Source organism: Botryllus schlosseri, chromosome 8 (assembly GCF_051294905.1).
Source record: "Botryllus schlosseri isolate E-star chromosome 8, Bs_hap1, whole genome shotgun sequence".
In the NCBI taxonomy this organism is placed as follows: Eukaryota; Metazoa; Chordata; class Ascidiacea; order Stolidobranchia; family Styelidae; genus Botryllus; species Botryllus schlosseri.
Window position 1 is genome coordinate 6,406,765 of NC_137243.1, and position 22,402 is coordinate 6,429,166.

General features: G+C 41.6%; 1 protein-coding gene across 1 annotated transcript; it reads left to right on the forward strand.

The window, feature by feature from the left end:
• The first annotated feature begins 8,439 nt into the window (after positions 1-8,439).
• Positions 8,440-11,772, forward strand: LOC145445301 (uncharacterized). The gene is made up of 2 exons (XM_080323483.1): positions 8,440-9,297; positions 10,297-11,772. The coding sequence occupies exons 1-2, from the start codon at positions 8,636-8,638 to the stop codon at positions 11,486-11,488; spliced, it is 1,854 nt and encodes a 617-aa protein (XP_080179609.1). The 5' UTR covers positions 8,440-8,635; the 3' UTR covers positions 11,489-11,772.
• Positions 11,773-22,402: the final 10,630 nt, after the last annotated feature.

Genomic DNA, 22,402 nt, shown 5'->3' on the forward strand with positions numbered 1-22,402 from the left:
CTGTATCAATCGAGGGTTACAAATTTGCATTACGATAAATCTGCGAAGCGATTTATTCTGAAACTTCTGAATAATAATCTCGACTTCGAAAATTGTTCTCGTCGAAGTCTCAGGTTATATCGCTGTGAAAATGTGCGTTCTGCAGAGGGGACCACTGAATACGAATTTTTCCACGCCATGATCACAATTTCGATGGTACAGCTCACAATATCCCAGTGTAACATCAGTATGATATTCAACAGATTGTTATACGGATAATACGCGCCTATACTTACTATATAGATCCGTAGTTCAGAACCGGTGTTCCTGGAAACCCCAGGGGTTCGCCGAGTTAGTCTCGATGGATTCCCTTGCGGCAGACATACACTCAACGCATGCGCATGATTTGTGATGACACGCTCGTCTTATTATATTATTATAACTTCAATATTTATAGGCCCATCTGCAATTAGGCAATTAGTATCACGCTTCTTCGTTTCGACCGAACAAGACGACGACACTGTCCATGGTGAAGCCTCGCACTTCTGAAGTGCTATCTAAAAGGGAACAATAGAAGTTTTATTGTCCTGATTTTGTGTGAAAGTTATATTTATTGATTTTTTTTTATCGCTTTTGATACACAGTTCCTTTTGTGCACCAGTAAACTGTAGTAATGTATTCGATGTGTTAGTTAGTTAGTTAGCTAGATGGGTGTTGTGGTGGATTTTTCTTTTCATGAATCAACAAAAATTTGGGGTTCCCCGAAGGCTTTGAGATAATATGTGTTCTATTTCTGTTTCGGTACATATATTAAACAAAAATCAATTTAAAACAAACATGTTTAAAACAAGGCCCTTGTTCAAAATTTGTTTTTTATTGTTTTTATTTATTTATTTATTTCATTTCATGACGTCACGAACTTTCAATTGTGACATCATAGGGGATTGACATTGACAATTGAAAATATAGGGTGAATTTAGCTCTTTGGCGAAATATCTACGTACTATAGCTGTGGAACCGACTATTTTGAGGGTTCCAACCATCCCATATCGTATACGCCGCCGATATCGGGTGGTAATCGTCCGTAGGCTCATACAACATGTTTTTTCGAAAGCATTTACACAATTATGGCATAATTATACAACTTGAGAAAACACATTTCTTTTCAAAAAGGCCTTTGTTTGAAACAGTGTTGGGCTAGGTCTACGGGCATTATGGCGCGCATACTATACGTGTGCGGGATTATGTATTTCCACCGGTTGCTTGCAATTATATTCCTATCCGTCAGAGCATAGAATATATAAGTAGAAGATATTTTCACTAGCATTTGTATGGGCCAATTAGCCAAACGAGTATAACCAATAACCACTCGAATATTCATCCATGTCGTTAGCATTATAGGGTCCTACTATTCGAACTATTCTAAACTTATTGTTGGAAAACATATGATGAGCGAGCTCTAATGCGAACACAAAGAGAATGCCTACTTCGCGTAATTTTACCGCCAATATATTTGCTATATATATGTGAATATCCACAAAGTAATAGTCTACAGAGATCCTATAGTCGAATAGTCAACTCCATTCAACGTTGCATTGAAGATCAAATTACAAGCACAGTGTACAGACTGCTTAAAATACTATATAGCTTGACATATTTGAAAAAATATTGTTTCCCCGCATCATCTCAGTCACTGCTTGTTTACTTGTCGTTGCGACTCCGCGAAGGTGCTTCACTGCTGATGCTAGATGCTATGAAGTTTGACGTAATTGCGGTATAGCGACCTATTGCATTGTGCCCGAATGAAATTGACGTGATACGGAGTCTCGAGAATTCCTGAAAAGAACTCCAATGCGCAGAAATCACGACGTTACGGCGACCGTATCGCCTGAGCATCTAGCAACGTAATCCCTTTAGGCCATGCATGGCGTAGGAATACCGAAGATATCGTTTCTTGGTGCGTTAAGTTGTCGAATAACTTTTAATTGCAAAATATCATATGATTGAGTGCGTGCTGCACATGTGGTAACAGTGTTGCGATCAGAAATGCAAGAAAAGTGTCTGGTTTCGCGATAGGAGAATAATAAAGATGATTTAGTTAGAAGAATAGAGTGACGACGCTCCATGAAAGTAGGATAAAATGAATAAATGTAAGCTCTTGTTATGTTGACATGTTTTGTTTTTACTTGTGGACATCATTGGAGAGGGTGTGTTACTATTAAATTTATTTTGAAACGCATTGGCGACCCTAGTATCGATATTATTGGCTAAGAATGGGTTTCTTAATGCGGCCATGGTCATGGCTATGGTAGGGATGGGCAACGTCTCCAGTCGGCGGGCCTGATATGGGAAAATGAAGTACTTGGCGGACCGAATTCCTGAATCGATACTTAATCGCGTATTTATCCACCAATACCAGGAATAAATCGTTTAATGTAAACTTTATGTTTAAAGCATAGATAACACACAGTATTTATTGAATTCATTGACGTAATGCACTTCAATAGCTGTTGAAGTCAATGAGACATCTGTGGTCGATCAAAGTTGTCAACAAGTTCTTTGAGCTCTGGCTGCGTGTCGGACGCAGACTAGAAACCCATACTGACTGTACTTGTACGAGTGTACGCGAACACCAGATAGATTGAAACGCAGCTTTGTCTTGTTAATGCTCATATTCGTAAAAAGAACTAAGGAATGACCTACAGTCACAATAATTAGAAGAAGTATGCACCTAGTGCGAGATTGTGGTAGACTGTGGCCGCGGGCCACAGTATCTTGTAAGACCGGAACCCGCTTGCGGGTCGTATGTTACCCACGCCTGGTTCAAGGGTTGATTGTGCGCAATACAATGAAGTTCAGAAGCAACCAATAGTTTCAATGACACCGCATTCCTCACAGAGTCCATGCAAGGGATCCTCAATCAGTGGACTATTGTACTAAGGTCTTAGTGTCAAGATTATGACTCTTCGCTGTTGTTTGGTGATATAACTTGCATTATGTGGTCCATTTGCATCTGAAATATTTGTGTTTAGCCGGAGCGTATTCCTTGAATGTTGTCGTTGGAGCTTTCACGCTCGGTTTGATCAATCGGTCGGTATTGAGCTGCCGAACGCGTTCTGGGTTCTGACTAACTATAATGCTACATTCAAACCCCGACTAACTATATAGCCGCGGCTTGCGTGCAGTAATTACGCAGGAATGTTCGGATTGTCCAGTGTGTAATATCGAATACGTAATATATGGTTTCGTGGTAGGGTAGCAGAGTGGTTTATTGGGTTTGAATATCGAAAGCGAACGGTCGCTCTCTATTTGTAACAGTGACTGAATGCCTGGAGCTCAAGTTCACATGCCGTGACAACATAATCACCACGAGGATCAGTATAAGCAGCGCTCTTGTGGTTAGGGCCGTGAGCTCTTAAATTTATGATTAACTCATCGGGAAATTAAGCTCACATTGACGAGAAATCTTTGAATATCTCCGTATTTCTATTTGTTTAAACTTATTGTACTTTACATATGCGCAAATGTCAGAGCGATCTCCAAAGCACCAATATCCCTGATGCCTTGAAATAAATTCACACTTTAATTGAGGCTTCGGAATGGTGATATTCGACGATGCTAACGAATGGCTCAAAAGTTAAGAGATAAGGAATGCCCGATGTCTGGATCAATCCTCTGGACGTAGCCAACAGCACGAAAATCGTACATCTCTTAGCAGCGGTTTGTGAATGCTGCATCCAATCCATATTTTCACAGAATTCATCTCATTAATCATTCGATACTAAATTAGATTACGAAATTAACCGTGAGAGCAACGTTACATCCGCGACATGTACGGCGTGAACAGAAATACATGCTTTACTGCGCTGAGTATCAGCCACAGGACACGTTAACGTGTCTGTAAGAAATTCGGAGATTTAGTATAGTTTGACAGTCATATTGGTTTATGGCTTACTGTTAACGTAAAAAGTGTAAATATTATATCCTTAAAGTTAAACACGCATTATCACATCCTTGAATGTTCGATCGCGAATGTTTCATTAATTGCAATGTTTTCTGATGCATTTCAATACAGTATAGTTTAGTGATAATCGGGAGGTCAGAACCGGGGCCTACGTAGGCCCCGTTGGAACACAGTAACGAATATATAAGTTTGTTATTTACGGGAGCTAACTAACCTGTCGAAGTTGCTGCAAGCTTTAAAACGGGGCTTAATCGTGATTGCATAGCTATCGAGTTTGAGGGTTGAGTTATAGCAGTAATAGATAGATATAGAGGAGAGTAAACGGGAAAGTTTTTCGCGCTGCGCGCACGCCCAGCTCGTATTTGTTGCTCTGTGTATAGTCCGAATTACATATTAGGGACGTGTCTGAACAGCCATAACAACCAAACAATGCGTTGGGATTGCAAGCATTCTGGTTGCTGTTTTAAATATTTTTTATTATGACGATAGGCGGGCCGTGAAATTTGTCACTGTCATCAAGGGGGCGTGGCCCCAATGGGGGGGCGTGACCCCAATGGGGTCGTTTGCCTATTCTCTAGGGTCGCGGAGACGAAAAAGAAGAATTTCAATGAAGCGGATGCTATTGGCGGCTTATTTCCGAATATTTTAGTTCATTTTCAAAATACTCATTGTCATACGAGAAATGCTCATTGTCTTCCTTGTGCCCGTAAAAAGATAGATTTTCCAACTTTCTAGGTCACTGTTATCGCTTTTATGGCTTTATAATACGTGATAATCGACTATACCCGATCGGAAATTGAATCATCCAGGTACTTGATTTTGCCTGTAGCTACTATAGTCACAATAAAACAATGTACCCTTCAATCGCGTGCACAATGCGAGCACAGTAAAGCCCAAACATGCCTAACTGTATGAATAGATATATTACTAAGAATACCTCTATGGTGAATAAATCGGTTTGTTGTTCATTTTATAGAATTGCATAATTATTTGTTCGGCGTTTCGCAATATTATTGTATACCCACAGAATGTTTCTTGGTTGGAAAATAGTTGGGAAATCACGTCTTTATCGCGTTGTGATTCGTCCAGAATACATTTGTCTTGAAGATCCGGGATTCCAGCATGATTCATTGCGAGTGTTCATCGATGGGATGTAATCCAGTCTATGTTTAAGTGTATGCATCTTTTAGATGCACGCACGGCCATAATTTTCTGCCGCAAGCCTTGATTTAAGACGGCCAGTTGCTCCCTAATGGACACTATACTGTATAACGCGCGACTAGGAGTGTAATCTTGATTGATCTGCGTGAGATTGCGATCGCAGCGAATCTTAATGCGACAAGTCTCTACCGTTCTCCTTTCCTGTTAGATCATTGCGGAATTAATATTCATAGAAAGAACAACGGAAATGTGCAGAAATATAGAAAGAGACATAAAGTCAAGGACGGGCACTTGGATGAGGCCTGGATATCTGTGACATGTTGAAATATGACACATTACGAGATTCATATGGAGTCATATGCATTGTGCGAGGATACTTGCCCAAGTTACATGCATACGTGCGAGGATTGGTGCTTTACTTTTTCGTATTTGTAATTACAAGCAAGATCTGGTGTAAACGAAATGTTCGACATCGTGTTCAGACTGTTCAGTATGCAATCCTTGGTAATTTAGGAAATTTAATTCATTAATCAGACATGCGAACACGGTGCCATGTCGAGTCCGTATATCTCAGTGGTTCTCAACATTTGGTACAGGTACCATTAGTGTCACGCGAAGTCAATTCAGGTGGTAGGCAGTAAATTTATTTCTTTTTATGTAAAATCATAGTTTTCACAAATCGTTAACGTGATACTTTCCAATGTAAGAAATGTCTTCATGGAATGTATAGATAAATACTTTATGCGTCATTCGATTCACTCGCACCCCACCTAGATCAGTTTGTGGAGAAGAAACAATTGCGACTATGGTTACATTCAAAACAAATGGTATTTTAAACATTTTTAAACATGTTTTAAATGGTGTTTTAAAAAATGTCATTTTAAAAGAAAAATAAAGTTTGTTTTTTCTACAAAAGTTGTATAATTATGCCATAATTGTGTAAATACTTTCGAAAAAACATGCAGTATGGGCCTACGGACGATTTGCACCCGATATAGTCGACGTATACGATAAGGAATGGTTGGAACCCTCGAAATAGTCGTCGGTTCGACGGTTCATAGGACGTAAATACAGATCATTGCTATGGGATGGATGTTCTGATGATGATGGACCGCAGATCGCAAAAATGCTACATAATGATGTGTAGTCCTGGTAAAGAATATTTTTGGTCCGTTTGTGACAGGGGTCGGAAGCCTTTTTCGTCAAAGGAGTCATATTTACTCGATAATTTCAGTTGCTAATGTCAATCCACAGTGATATCGCAATTAAAGATTAAAGAGATATATTGGTGTTAATATGGGTACCCGTCCCTCGCAAAAAACAATAAAAATAAATGAAAAGTTCCCATTATTTACTGAAAGAAGTCTATAATTTATTCACAATCATGAGACAACGGTACATTCCTAGTATCTCTTAAGGTCGTTTGGGAGGTTGCATTGACGACGTAGTCACCCCATGCCTGCCTACTAGATACAATATGCTCCTTGCTAAACTAGGGTTACCATATTTTTGAAATGTGAAAAGAGGACACTTTTTCAAAATTTTCCGACATACAATTCTGGAGTAAAATCCGGAGAGAATGGTAATATTTTTCTCCGACCTCGTGGATGGTTGACTAAAAAAAAGTCAACTTTCCGGCTTAGTTCTCGAAATAGCAGCCGGAACGTTACTTTGGTGCTGATTTACTGTATCTCACTCAAATGTTACCCTATAGATCAGGGGCGGGCAACATACGGCCCGCGGGCCGGATCCGGCCCGCGGACAGTTTCTCGTTTTATAGATAATGTGGCCATAGCGGCCCCAGTCTGCTGAGATCCCCCACTACTTGCTAACTACGTCAGATTTTAGTGACTGTATGTTATTATATACGTGTGTGCGCAGCGTATCAGAGTGGAGATTATTCTTAAGTTCGTCGAAGCGAGAATATTTGCATTATAAGCATTTACGATGTAGGATACTGAACCGTAATGTTGTTTATGGTAATCATAGTGTTTGATGACTACAATGGTCATTTACACCAGGCCGATATTTCTTATTTTTGATTCCGTAACCGCCGACTTGTACCACGGCACACTTCTAGGTTTTCGTAAGACACCGCTTATGCGAATAAGATGGCGAGGAGGAGCCTAGATAGACCTCCAACGCTTAGTTAGGAATTCTGGAGTCGACCTCGGTCGGACTCGAACCCATAACTCATTGGTGTTGTAGCTGTGGAATATACCACTACGCTATCTCGCCACCTACTCAACCCTAATGAATTGATATCTTGGTAAATTTGGGGTATCGCGCTTATCGAACGCCTCGAAATTCTAATTAAGGATTGCATCATAGTGTCCCATTTGGTGTGGACACAAGCAAATCTCACGGCTTAGTGAAATTGGACTACGTCACGTTTTTCATTTGGTCAAAGGCAATTTGACGGTAATTTTTGAACGGCTTGCCGAGCGTTAAATTTGATAAAATGAGTATCAATCGACAGCTACCATGGCACTGATTTCGAAGATATAAATTTTATTCTGCTCATGGTCCTGAACCCCTTAAAATCAGGCTCGAATGTGGCATTGCAACAGAGTTTGGTATTGTGACGCAACCATATGCCGTCTGAGCAGCTCAGGAGCAAGTGCGCACGAGAGAGAGTGTGTGAATGCTCAATCGGTTGCGCAACAGTGGCCAATACGCTTGCGGTATGCGCTGCTTCTCAACTGCTCCCAGACGGCATGGTTGCGTCAAAATACCAAACTCCGTTACAATGCAACATTCGAGGCTGGTTCTGAGAGTTCCAGGACCACGGGAAGAATAAAATTTATATTTTCGCAATCAGTACCAAGGTATAGCTTTTGATTGGTACCAATTTTATCAAATTTAATGCTCGGCAAGCCGGTCAAAAATTACCATCAAATTGCCTTTGACCAAATTGGAAGTGTGTCGTAGACCGAATAGATAGGACACCATGATTGTACCATGTGTTGATTGATCAGAGAGAAGCAGACATGGCGGCGCCTGTACGAAAATGCTGTTCTCAAATCCACATTGGCGAGAAATGAATTGGTGTCGTTGAAATACATCTATTTAATACGCTCTATTCATTGTACATGTGGATAAATGGGCGAATAATGTATCGATTCAGCAATTCGGCCCGCCAAGTACTTAATTTTCCTATATCCGGCACGCCGACTGGAGAAGTTGCCCGCCCCTGCTATAGATAAACAAAATTCTAAAAAAAAAAGAAGACAAATCCTCTTAAAAGAGGACGTATGTGGTAACCCCATGCTAAACTTATGCATGAGGCCGTGATCGGCGTGAATGCCCTCAAGTGTGGATCTGTACAGAGAGACATCGCCATTTTGGAAACATGACTATTGAGTTGCTTTTAGGTCCCTCGCAGGTATATTTTAGATAGATATTTGTTGGTAGTTCATTATACATGTAATGTTAACAACGGACTTCTCCAGTATGGTGCATCCCTAGAGCACGAAGTTTAAGCACGCCCTCAACAGTATAACTCCGAGACCAGCAGTCGCGAATATCAGCATGGGGGTGCTGTATCTGCTTCTCCTGACGATCGCAGTTATTTGTCCGCTGGTGAAGAGCCAGGCTATGACCATGAAGGTGTTGACCGCTACTTGCTCGCGGGCTTTACCGATATTGAACGACCAAATACGGAAAACCTGCTGCTCTTACCAAGTCAGTTCCTTCCGGGGATATTGGGACACTGGCGGATATTATTTGACGCGGCATTTCGAAGCACTGAAAACATGGCAATGCGATGAACTGGCAGGAGAGTGTCGTGGGCGTCACTATGACTATTCCGAATTCACGAGCAACGTCTACGACTTCTATTGCAACAAGTCATTGCTCGTAGACAGGTGCACTCCAGAGTTAAGAAAAATGTCCCCTGCATCAAGCCCGTCTACTCAATATGACTCAGATAGTAGCCCCACCCGCAACGTAAACAACACATTGCCTTCCGAATGGACCGAAATAGTACAAAGTATAGACTACGCGTCACTCAAGCCGTATGAAAGCTCGCGACCTTGCGTTCAGATCGCTCAGTTGGACTCGTCGACCGGGGGCTATGGAGAGTTCCACGAAATTCTGACGCCTTCGATTCCGTTTTGTCGAATGACTTGGTGCGGATATTCGAGTCCTGTGGTACGCAACGGGATCAGCGCGTACAATTGCATCCCCAAGCTGTAAGTTTGTTGGCGTGATTCATTTGTTACGATTTCAAGACTAATAGAGATCGTAGTTCAATGTGGGACGACTAATCTTGAGGTCCTCTCGCCTCCTCATATCCCGTGTCTGAGCGTTTCGTCTCGGAGCAGTATGCTTGCATATATACTGCGAATCGCGTCATCTCGATCGTAATATTAAAAAAATTGAGTGCTGCGATACCGGCAATCGTCTCCAACAGAAAAGGTCCTTTCCATTTGTCATTGCTAGACTAACTTTGTGACGATGAGAACGCCTACGCTTTTTAATTCGATTTGTATTGAATGCATAATATTCGTACACAAAGTCGAACTAGACTTTAAACAGAGACTTAAGATACGTTACCGTTAAAAGTTTCTAGAAAATTGTGAAGTCTGTGTGTAATGCGGCCACCGCTCCCGTCCTGCGTGCGTCACGCCAAATGGATCGAAAATCGGATGCTGGTGGGTCGTGAATAGAAAATCTAAATTGAGAGCAGAGAATCCTTATGTTCCGTTTCTGAATAGGGCACTGAATAGCACTCCGATTGCATTTGTCCTTGGTAATCAGCCTCGGATCTAATTTATGACTTTTTAATTGTTAATATGAAAGTTCCCAATTAGGTTGACCTGCTCATATGTCTGCAACGTATCATACATTTATGGTTTCACAGCATCTGCCACCCGGTGGATACTATAATGTTTTCAGAAGGCACAATTAGCACATTTCATTTATTGGTGGCGCGGTGCATCACTGCCTAAACGTGAACATAATATTGAAGTAAAAACAGAAACTAAAAAAGGAAGCGAATTCCAATTTTATCGGTCGAAATTGTACCCAGCATCTGATAAACTTTGACCCGTATGCATATATATGAATCGATTGGTAGTTTTAGTGTCGTGTTCTCCGTGAATGATATGATATGATAGAATCCACGCGTTTTATAGCGACATTGTCGAAAACTTTCCGTTTTATATCAGACTTAATTTTCTCTTAAACAGGTGCCGCGCGAATGTGATTATTCTGATGATATTCGTGATCGCTATCTCTATCGCCATAGTCTGCCTAAACGGACTCGTAATCGCCGTTTTTGCCTCGACCGAATCGCTTCACAACGGCCAAGCGATATACAAATGCTCCTTAGCCATCGCGGACATGCTAGTGGGCATATTCGGACTGCCATCGTTCGCTTGGAACCTTCATCGCATGACTTGGGAGCCGATGAAAATCGGGAACACGGTAAGCTTGCCGGATTTCGAGCTGGCGCAGCCGTTTATCGATTGGAGTCGAGTACCGATGCCCGGGCGAGATGGATACACTATACGGCTGACAACGGGCGCCATTGCATCACAATTCGAAAGCAACGTGGGGAACGCCTCTGGCTGTTTGACAGCGATCTCACTGATGGTATCGCTGTACAGTCTAACGATGGCCGGGTTCGACAGGTGTCTCGCCGTGTGGAAGCCATTGAAATACAGAAGAGACATCGCGAGAAAGCTCGCGGTATACTCCACTGTCGTAATCTGGATTAGCGCGGTCATATTCGCGATACTGCCGATAGTCACGAGTAGCTTGGGCTACGCCATATCATCGGTGCTGTACGTGGTGATCGGAAAATACGCAGAGATATTTTACATCGTGCTGTTCGGCGTGCCGTTGTGCGTAGTGTGGGTGACTAACATCGTTGTATTCATAATATTACGTCGCAAACGCCGACAGCGTAGAGAGCTCACAAATCAGAGAGCTCGGAGCGCACACGAAAAAACAAACGACAACCGATTGGCAGTGACTTTGATGATTATAGTTGGGGTGTTCACCGTATGCTGCCTGCCGGCAGTCATCTTGTCGTTGGTGTTCGTCAGATACCGTGAAAAATCCGGAGCATTCTCACCGCACATGAACCAGGTATTCAACGCGGTCGACACCGTGACCGGCATAATTCTCATGAGCAACAGCCTGTGGAATTACTTCATATACAGCGGACGCAACAAGGATTTTCGTAAAGCGTCGATCACTCTCAGAGGCAGAATCCGAAATATGACGTTCTCGCGAGATAGTTCCGCGAAAATTCAGAGGGCCCAAAAAGTAGAATGTGCCACGAACGCGACATTTTCTCCATGCGACGCCGCCAGTCCTGCAGCTGCACCACAGACACACAAAGATAAAAAATCATCCGTACAGACAGACGGCTGATATACTGGCTCTTGAATATAGCTTTCCACTCGAATCCTGATATTTCCATTCGGATTTGACAGCAAATTGATCAATTACTATCTATCGACTTCACTAGTTCCATCTCATCACCACATTCAAATCGAAATGCAAGCGATTTCTACTGAATAAGTCATCCCGCAAGATTACCGGATTACCTGTCCTATTGACACCTGTGTCATTCATTTTCATCACTGGTCGTTTTATGTTATCCCTAATTCTTTACATTCAGTGTTCATACTGTTCATGCCTCTTATTTACATGGCCTATAGGCAGGGTTGCCGTACCGTCCTTATTTCTAAGATTTGTCCTTATTTTGAAGGGCCACGTCTTAGAAAACTCAATTGTCCTTATTTCTAAGAAATGTCCTTATTTTCGACTTACGTCCTTATTTTGTCTTATTTTCAACCACTTCTGAACTTCGATCGTTTTCTTCTGGTATATCTGTGTTGCATATTACTCTAAAATTATGCTTTTGCGTAGATATTTTATGACATCATGAATGACATGAACTCTCGTGACGTACACACCACAAGATTTGACTTCTAAGTGGTGAGATAGCTATAGGGCAGTGGGTGGTGGTATAGCAGTTTCGTTTGTACCAAGCTATCGCAGCGGACGTTATTTTAGCAGTAACCAGCAATACCAGGTTCCTACTGTTTGGTCTACAGCAGAATAAGCTCAAGCTGTGGGGAAGACAGCATTTATTGCGTAGTGAAAGAAGGCGCAGTGCAGTCGACATTGGTTAAAAAGTAGTAAAGCTATAAATAATTGATATATTTATCTAACTTATATTGCACTTGTGCATATAGTTTTAGCTACCAGTAAGTCTCAATCTGATTAGTTAAGACCAACGTTTTTTTTGCGGGGGGAGGGGGGGGGGTGACGAAGTGCTGTTTCGGCCCTGAGTAAAGGTAAACCTAGACCTGAGCGGTCGTGAGTTCCATGAAGCACTTTCTAATAACAAGGCGTTGCTGGAGCAGTTTGTTTCTGGCGAAAAGTATGGGATGTAATAGGCCATGGCTCGTATAAATACAAAGTATGTACAAAAACGCTTTTTCATGCTAATCTAATTTTTCAACTGTCCTTATTTTTGGGTCCATGTTGATGGCAACCCTGCCTATAGGCCAAAGTGCATCTGTAGGGCTATCTGTCTTCCAAGAATACCCCATGTCGTTTCGACAACTTCCTATCTTTTCATTGTAATGCAGTCTTGTGGTGTTTTGGAATGATGAAATTATTAATAAACTGAACTGAAGTGAACTAAATTGAACAAAACCTTCGATCAATTTCACTTAAAATATGTCTATCGAATAACGCATATGGTCGAATTTCGTCAATTTGGATAGGTCGATTTGTGTTGCTCTACTGCAGCAAGCATGTTATTGTCTTGGCGATTGTTGTGTTTTATGAATCGTAGAACCCTTCATTTTCAAATTCATGAATAGATTGAGTGCCTGTGGCAGTTAGGCTTAGGGTTGCATGCATACAGTCGGTACAACGGCTATAGTACGTAGATATTTCGTAAAAGGAGCTATATTTACCCTATATATTTTCAATTGTCAATGTCAATCCACTATGACGTCACAATTGAATATTCGTGACGTCATGGCTTTAAAGAAAGCAAAAACAACAACAATTAAAAATATGTTGTAAACAAGGGCTTGTTTTAAACATGTTTGTTTAAAATGCAACCCTAGTGGCAGTATTGTATCTATAGGGTTGCATTTTAAACAAATAGTGTTTTAAAATTGTGTTTTTTCAAACGTCGTCTATAATTATGCCATTATAGTTCAATACTTTCGATAAAACATATATTATGAGCGTACGGACGATTTGCACCCTAGTCGACCTATATTCTATATGGAATGGTTGGAACCCTCGAAATCTTCGACGGTTAAACATAGCATGTCGATATATATCACTGGTACGGAAATGAGTGTTCCGATGATGATGACGCCGACGGTTAAAATGCTGCATTACGATGTAGTCCTGGCCCGTTTAATACTGAGGTTGGAAGCCGTCTTCGGCAAAGGAGCCATTGTTATCCTATATTTTCAGATCGCAATGTCAATCCCTGTGACGTCACAATCAGAGATTCGTGACGTCTGGCTAGAAAAAAAACAATAAAAACATGTTTTAAACAAGGGACATGTTTCTTTTAAATTGTGTTTTTAGTTTTAAATGCAACCCTATTCGTATCGTTCCATAGAATCATTGCAATTTCAAAACTCGGGTTTCTTTTTGTAATCTGTAATTGTGATTCAATGTAATAAAAGATAAATTTGACACCGCGATGGTCCACATTGATTGTCTGTTTATCAATCTCTCGTTTTGCGTGCGCCCGCAATTTGATCTTTTCTTGTGACTTTCTTGGCTTGGCTCGCCATCAATCTGAGCTTTTTGGAACACTGCTATGGCAGTGAGGTTAGCGATGAGGAGCCCAGATAAACCTCCGACACACTGAAACGTGACAGAGTTGACACTCGAACCAACAACCATTGGTGTCGTGACGGTGTCGTTGAGCAGACTGCGCCACTCGCTTCCTGTATTCTACATGATTTGGTATTTCTTGTAGATTGTAACTTCCGGAAGCTGTTAGAGCAGCGGCTCTTAACCCTGTCGCCAGAACTGGGTGGGGTATTCCAGCTGTAATACCAAACTATATTCAATGTGGGCGTACAGCGTAGGTCAATACCACATTTTCAATTGATTTACTTTTTGCAAAAAGCAAAAAAATACAACTTTACCGTATCGCCTATAGCAGAGGTGCAATCGGGATGTGTACATTGGGCTCGAACTCAAGGTATGTAGGGCTGGGCAAAATCGAGTAACTGGGTGATTCGATTCTGAATCACGTCATATGCTTCGAGTCGAGTCGAGTAATCGAGTATCAACCATTATGACGTCATAACATAATGTAGTACGTCAAAGTTCAAATATGTACCGTTTCTGCCGCTGCAAAGAATATCATGCCTGTTATTCATCTCATAAATGATACTTTGGTATTTTTGGACCATACCGATTTCATTCCACTTGGTGACAATGTTGTGGGATAATCATGACTTCGAAAATGTCCTAGGTCCAGTAACCTTCGTAGCTTTGTACAATATGTTTCGTAAGCTACGATACCGTCAACCAAGGTTTCAAGGCTTCAACAGTGAAAATTAGTATCGAAACTATAATTCTCGTTGATAAATTAACTTTCAGTGGCGAGAAGCGTATAATTTCAGTACTCAAAAAATCGTATTTTACTACTCGACTCGAATCATTAAAATTAATACTCGATTCAGATTCGAGTACTCAACTCATTGTGCCCAGCCCTATGTATGAGCCAATAAGCCTGTGTCCAACAGTTGTTGTAACATCTTGATTTGAGCGCGAAAATAATATTTAATTAGTTGAGTTGTTATCGGGCGGGATTTAAGCGCGAGATATTCCCAATAGTCAAGTCCAGGCTCGAGACCGACCAGACTGCGACCTGCACCGCTTCATCTTCAGTACAACTCTTAACACATGAGGAGGGGGCGCCAGAACAAGAATATACCTGAAAGGGGCGCTGGAAGAAAAGGGTTACGAACCACTGCGTTAAGCGCAGGTCACCCGTATAATATTCAGACGCGGCACCACTCTCGCATACGTTTCATTCTTCGCTCCGCTCTTGCGCTAGCGGTGCGCGCGAGGAACGCTCCAGCCGCGTTTCATTCGAGAGTCGCGAGTGTACGTCACAGCCGAGAAAAATTGAATTGTGAAATATGGATCAGTTGTGCGGAGACCTTCGCCGTGTACGGAACAAGTAGGTAATACATATCGGCATCTAGCACTGTCAACTGTGTGGCATTTGTAATGACAAGAACAAGCCATATGGGTAAAGAACTTCCAAATTATATGATAAAATGACTTCATATTTTAAATTTGATAAGAACAAATCTTATGATATTCAAAGATGTGAAAATATAGGCTCAAGCAACCACAAGAATTCAAATATTTAGATCAGAACACTAGCTACGTAGAGTGATAACGACACGGGCCGTGCAATGATGGACGAGGGGATTACGAATATGACGTTCTCTGACACCCAAACCACGCTTGATATGATGAAGTCATGGCAATTCATTGATAATTTATCACGCCGTTTTTCTGTTGTATCGTGGTGACTTCATCGATCAAGCAGCGGTTTTACCCGCAACGCTAACTACAACTGACCAACACCTGGTTAATCGCAGCGGGGCCACGATCGCAGATAAATTAATAAATGCGATACTGCATTTGCCTTCTGAAATACAAGGCAAATGCGGTCTTTTATTGAATGACTCTGTCAATGAAAGCATTGCTTCTACAAATAGCTGTCAGCAATGCCGTGGGCTGTCTGTGCAATGTGCACGCAGCATTTTCTTTCTATTTTCAACTTGTACCGTATCATCCGGTCGGCTAGCACAGTGCTCTTCAACCTTTTTCGACGTGGTACACCCTTTTAACGTTTGCTCAAAACTCGTACACCCCTGTTCATTAGGGGTCTTCAAAAATGACTTTTTTCCTCAAATCGTACTGGCTACTTGATAAAATTGTTAGGTTACCTAACTTAAGCCTACACACCAAATTTGGTTCAATTCCTACCAGTAGCCGCATGGCTACGGGAGAAGAAAGTTTCTATTTATTATATAAAAATAAATAACGAAAAATGTGAAATTTTTCTGTTGTCTATAAAAATGATGTTCTTCAAATTTGATTCAATTCCAACCAGTAGAAGCGGAGTTATTGCCGTCAAAAAAAATTGGATTTGAAAAAAATAGTATTTGGTCACAGAGTTTATTCGCAGCCAATTAGGCCGCCCGCCACGCAAATTGGAATTTATTTCGTGTCAGCCCCAAAACAGCATGACATTACGAACGATAATCAACCTAAATTTAACAGTATTGGGGAGAAAGTAAGTAAAGCTACTGCTGCAGAAGCGGTAATTCAGATCAGCGATGATAGCAGGCGCACCAGCCTACTGCGTATCAGGCCTGCCTCACACCACACACAGTCGATAGTAGCACATGGGCTGGAAGAGATGTCAGTAACCTCTGATCGTATGCCGCTACACACAGTCTATTGTCGCTAATTGGCATCACTAATAACAAAATACTAAATAGCAAATGTATGGCGAAATATTGGATATAAAATCGGCATTTTAAAACAAAAGGGTTTCGATTTCAACATGGAAGCTGTTTCGACCCTGGCTGGCTACGTCACTTCATTCATGTGCATTGCGGTATTTATTAACGTCGGGTAGGAAGTACCGATTCAAGAAGTCTGAGCTATCGCGGCGGTTTCCTCAAAAATCACTCAAAGACAAATGACTATAGCTCAGACCTGGGCAAAGTGCGGCCCGCGGGCAAAATGCGGCCCGCGAAGCCATCCTGTGCGGCCCGCGAAAGGTTACTTGGAATTCTTAACATACAACCTGCTTTTTTAATTATGATGCGTGGACTAAAATTTAGGCTGTATCAACTAAACAGACAATTCGTTTACTTTGAAGCCTGTTCATCAATATGTCACGACTACGCTTCCTACAATACCTTTCATGCGTACTCCAGATTCAAAATAAAGGCATTGTGGCAGAGTATGAGCAACAATTAAATCCATAAGAAATCACTCTTTCCATAGTTTAGGTCAAACCTTCTTAGTTGCGATTGTCACATTACGCATTATACGGTACGAGTTTCAAATCGTAACGTGAGGCGTTTCCAAATCTGTAGTTGATAAAACTAGTCAATCAGTGCTCGCGACTGCTATATGACTCATCATCATCATCATACCTAATATCTATCACCCATAAAGGATGAAAGTTCATGTCAAAAAGAGGAAATCGAAAGCTGAAATTCATAGAGGGTTTAGCGCACTAATATTTGTATACTGGAGTTAGGGGTAGACCCGTCATTTTAGTTTTTGCCAATCATGTCAGCGGAAGTAAGGGTTTGAATTATGACAAAAACACAAATCTCTCGGTCAAGAGAGGGCGAACTCCAGGAAAACTGCAAACTTCACTCAACATCAAGGCTATTCGAGCTGCACACTACTCGGAATACAGCGACCAAAGCGACCAAGCTTTGTACTATCCCATATACATTTCCGTGCAGTGGCTCTCGAACTGGGGGCCGTGAAAGCATCTGAAGGGAGGCGCGAAGCCGAAGTTAAATGTATTTTTTTTCGCGCCCTGCGCGATTTACTCCAAGCTCATAGTATAGTTATTGCTCTGTGTATTGTCCAAATTTGATATTATAGAATTCCCTCATCAACAACTATAACCTTCCCTGGCATTAAACCATCCGTTGGATTGGGCGTGAACATTTTCACTATCATGAAGCGGGGCGTTCCTAAAATAAGTCCGAGAACAACTGTTTTAGTGTCTTAATAGAAGAACGTCGATAGGGGTTTAAAAAGAGTTAAAAACGTATCATATTTAACATTGTTTCGAATCATGACGGCAAATAGCTATTTCATTAATTAACGGCCACTTTCTCATTAGCTAACATCAACACTGAGCAGCATATATTAACAATATAACTTAGAAATTGAATTATTGAAACACACTGGATAATATAGCTAAAATTTCCACTCGGCCCGCCAACGTATTTTCTACTTCTCATTTGGCCCGCGGAGTAAAGTAATTGCCCACCCCTGCTATAGCTGAACACATGATTGTTAACTGCATACTTTCCAACACCAAACGGAACCATTGGTCTATTGCCGACGGCTAAATGAATAGGAGAAATATTTGCTTATGACATCACAATCAAGCGGTGTACAGTATTACCCAGGGATATCTAGAACTCTAGGAGTTCTAGATATCCCCGAGTATAACCTTTGAGATAACATCGTACCATATTGCTCATTAACCTGCGCGTCAACCTGTACTGACCCATAAACCTGCCTTTGTGATAGCTAGCCATCGGCTCATTGTAATTCGGATCTGGTACACCCCTGTACACCCCATCCGAGTGGTACACCCTTTGCAAATTCTAGTACACCCTAGGGTGTACGACCACCCCGGTTGAAGAGCACTGGGCTAGCATATGTCTTATACGGCAAAATATATTTTCGATGTGAAAAATATATCAAATGTGCCAGCCCAACGTCAAAGCTTTGGAAGTACCGTACCGGTGTAGTTTTTCTTTCTCGAGAAATACGCATTCAGTTAATAGGAATGGTGTGAACCTCTGAAAGGTTCAGGATCGTGTGAACGCGAATCTTTTTGTAAGGTTCTGTGCGAACGCGAACGTGAACCTCATGACGTCACGTGACGTCATATTGCTAATTCAAACCCTACATTGCAGTGAAGTGATAGCATATACAAATGTACACCAGAGCTGTTCCAAGATAACTTTTTTTTCCATGCAACAAGGCTTGCAAGTTCGTTTGTGGTTTTCATGGTGTTTGTCGACTACAATGGTTAATAGTCATTGGTAAATGGTCATTTACACCAGCACAAGGCTGATATTTCTTATTTTTGATTCCGTATGGCTGCTGACTTCCGGGCTTTTTTAAGACGCCGCTTACGCGAATGCGATGGCGAGGAGGAGCCTGGATAACCCCCCTGCACTTAGGTAGGAATTCTGGAGTCGACCTCGGTCGGACTAGATCCCACAACCCATTGGTGTTGTAGCTGTGGATTATACCCAGGAAAGGAAGGAAAGGACGTAGTTTATTTTTGTCCTTGATGTTTTTGCGGCATATACACCGACTCATGATATACACACGCACGATCTGCGCATATGCATATCATGAGTGCATGATGTGCATATGCCACAGGACAAGCAAGGTACAGATATAGCCTTTTACGGTACAGATATAGCCTCCATGCTAACCCAGTAATGCATGAGCGCCAAGCAGGGAAGTCATGGATAGGGATACCAGTGTTACCAATCAGGTCTTTGTTCTAACCCGGCCGGGGATCGAACCCACGACCTACCGATCGAGATGCCGGACGCTTTACCATTACGCCGGACGCCGGACGCTTTACCGTTACCGTAACTGCCGCACCACAAACCCCTCAATTGGTGGGGGGCCCGAGCTCGAAGGGGGCCAAAATTATTTCGTGAATTAATATCAGTTATGGAGTATTTTTTGAAAATTTATGCATCCTTTCCATCATTTAATGGTGTCAAATATTTTGATTATTGGGTACCCTTCCCCAAAGAAAAAAAAAAAAACATGATTTAGAGAAATGGGCATTTCGGCGTCGGCCATTACCGAGCCACGACGAACCAAGACATCAAGTTTTAGGCCTGTCCAGTCCTGTCCTGGCAATCTGAAATCCATAGGACAAATTCCGTCCTGCAGAAAAATATATTTGCCTGTGCAGAAACATACCAATTTGAAATCGTGTAGTTTTGTTTTGTTTTGTTTAGTTTTGTACGTTTGGGCGATTTCAATATCTTTTGACAGAGCAGACAGGAAGTCACGAAGCAACATCATGTAAGTTGTAACGAAGTCATTATATCAACGGGTCCACCCGAATATGTTTGATTATTATTTACGGGCCCTACATTTTCCAAGACACCTCACTCAGCTCTATTGGTAAATTTGATTACGTGAGCAGAGAGAGGATAAAAAATTGATATCAATATATCTGCAATTTCCGATCATATTGACTGATTCAACAATGAATTATAGAAAACATTCGCACTTCGAATGGGCGATGTAAGCTGAATCACTAAATATCGTTGATAAATAGCAGTAAAAATGTATAGGCTGAAGGGGGATCTGGGGGGACCTCCCATAAGTTTGGTTTATCACCCTATGGGGGCCAAGACCAACGTATTGAGGGGTTGACGAAAGGCTGCTTCGGTCCTGACTATACCACTACGCTATCTCGTCTTGACAGACGTGTTATTTCATGTGTAGACGCGTGTTGTGCAGTACGCAGTGTGTACATGTGCATATTGTGAAATATGCAGCAATAGTTGTCAGATTTTTGGTTATTCGTTACGGATAAAATGTTGAAGTATCTGGTTAACATATAGGCGTCAATCGGCTGTCAAATTATATGTATGAGCAGACATGGGGTAATCGGGATTTGTAATCGTAATGGATTACAACCAGTGGTGGCTTTTGGGGTGGGAGAGGAGGGCGGTCGCCCAGCCCCCCTACTCAGTTTTAATGTAGTCTATACTTTCAAGCATGCAATAATAGATATATGGCCTAATCCAGCGCCCGGCTCAAACCTTGACGTAGGGTACATTTTTTCCAGAATCTTGCTGGCTACATGTTTAAATCGTTAGGTTGCCTTAAAAAACGACGCGCACCAAATTTGAATTCATTCCAACCAAAAATCGCGGGATAATTCCCAAATTATCAAAGAAAAACTCAAACAACTCAGCTTCTACGGGTTGGAATTGAGTCAAATTTGTTTTGTATCGTTTTTGAAGACAGCGCAACAATTTCATGGGGTTGACAGAAAAATTTGAAAAAAAATATTTTTCGCATTTTTGGTAAAGTCAAAATTTTCAAAATCTACGAAATCCGTAATTATTGGTTGAAAGGAATTCAAATTTGGTGTGCGTCGTTTTTCAATGCAACCTAACGATTTAATCACGTAGCCCGCAAGATTCAGGAAAAACAGTTTTTTGAACAGCTCTAGTGCTGGCATATTGCTAATGTCAGCCGATAGCTTTCCAGATTAGTGTGGTCTATTCAGCCTGCAGCAGTAGTATCGCTAATCTATTATTCTACGCTACATGCCATACATCCTCCACATGAAGACATGATCTATAGTTAACGGGGTCACTTCCTGTATAATTTGACAATGTATCCTAAAAGAATGCCCAGGAGCTAGAGCAATTCAACATTTAAGCCTGCCTCAAGGCCGTGTTATAGTATCACATACACATAACGAAATTCCCTCCATATGGCGCACTAATATAAAGTTGGCAATAAATAGATGCGAAAGGGGGTCTGGAGGGGGAGAAGCCCCCCCAGATTCTACGATCACATAATTATAGCCCCCCTGGAATTCTCATCCAGGCACCCTAATCGTACTGTCTACAACAGTGGTTCCCAACCTGTGGTAGGCGAGTAGATTCTGTTTTTTTCGACCGAAGGGAGTTATTAGTTCAGTTGGGGTATTTTGAGTTTTCTGAAGCCGCCGTCATCGTCGTGGTAAGGTACGTAGAAGAAACGAAACCGACTTGTTGCGCGCATGCATGACTTTCGATGCGCTGCGAGCAAACGTATGCCACGCATCGACCAGCTAGTGGAAACTAAACAAATGCAGCCATAGCATTAAACCAGGGGTGGCCAACCTGCGGCAGTGGAAGGAAATTTGTGCGGCCGTGGACACGTATTTCAATTTGTATGTGTTGGCGGCCGTCGACATGAAATTGAAGTTACGAATTCACTCCCAAATTTTTAGATGATTTTGATTAATTTTGAAACTTTCTTCGCGCTGGGCGCGATTCAACGTGACTTCATTTTTTCTATATTAATGTAGTAGCGCCCTTTGCAACCTGAGCACCACAGTACAGATGTGAACAGCAACGAAAAATGATGCGCCCCAGATAAAAATACCAACTTGGAATCGTGTCCTTCTCACGAAAGGAATTTGTTTATATGGTGCGTTTGGGCGATTTCAATATCTTTTCAATATACCCCCAATCCTGACGGGAGGTCAGGAAATAGCAGTATTCAACAAAGTGACTTATTACATTTGGTCCACCTGAAGATACATCATCATTTATAACTAGGGCAATTTTTTTTTGACCTAAAAAACGGAAGATTTTGACCTAAAAAATCTAAATTTTGACATTTTTTGACCTAAAAAAACTGAAATTTGACCAAATTTTGACCTCACGTATGCAAATTAGGTGTTTTCGCATATAATGTTAAAATTGTACTACTTATCTTCATTTCTGG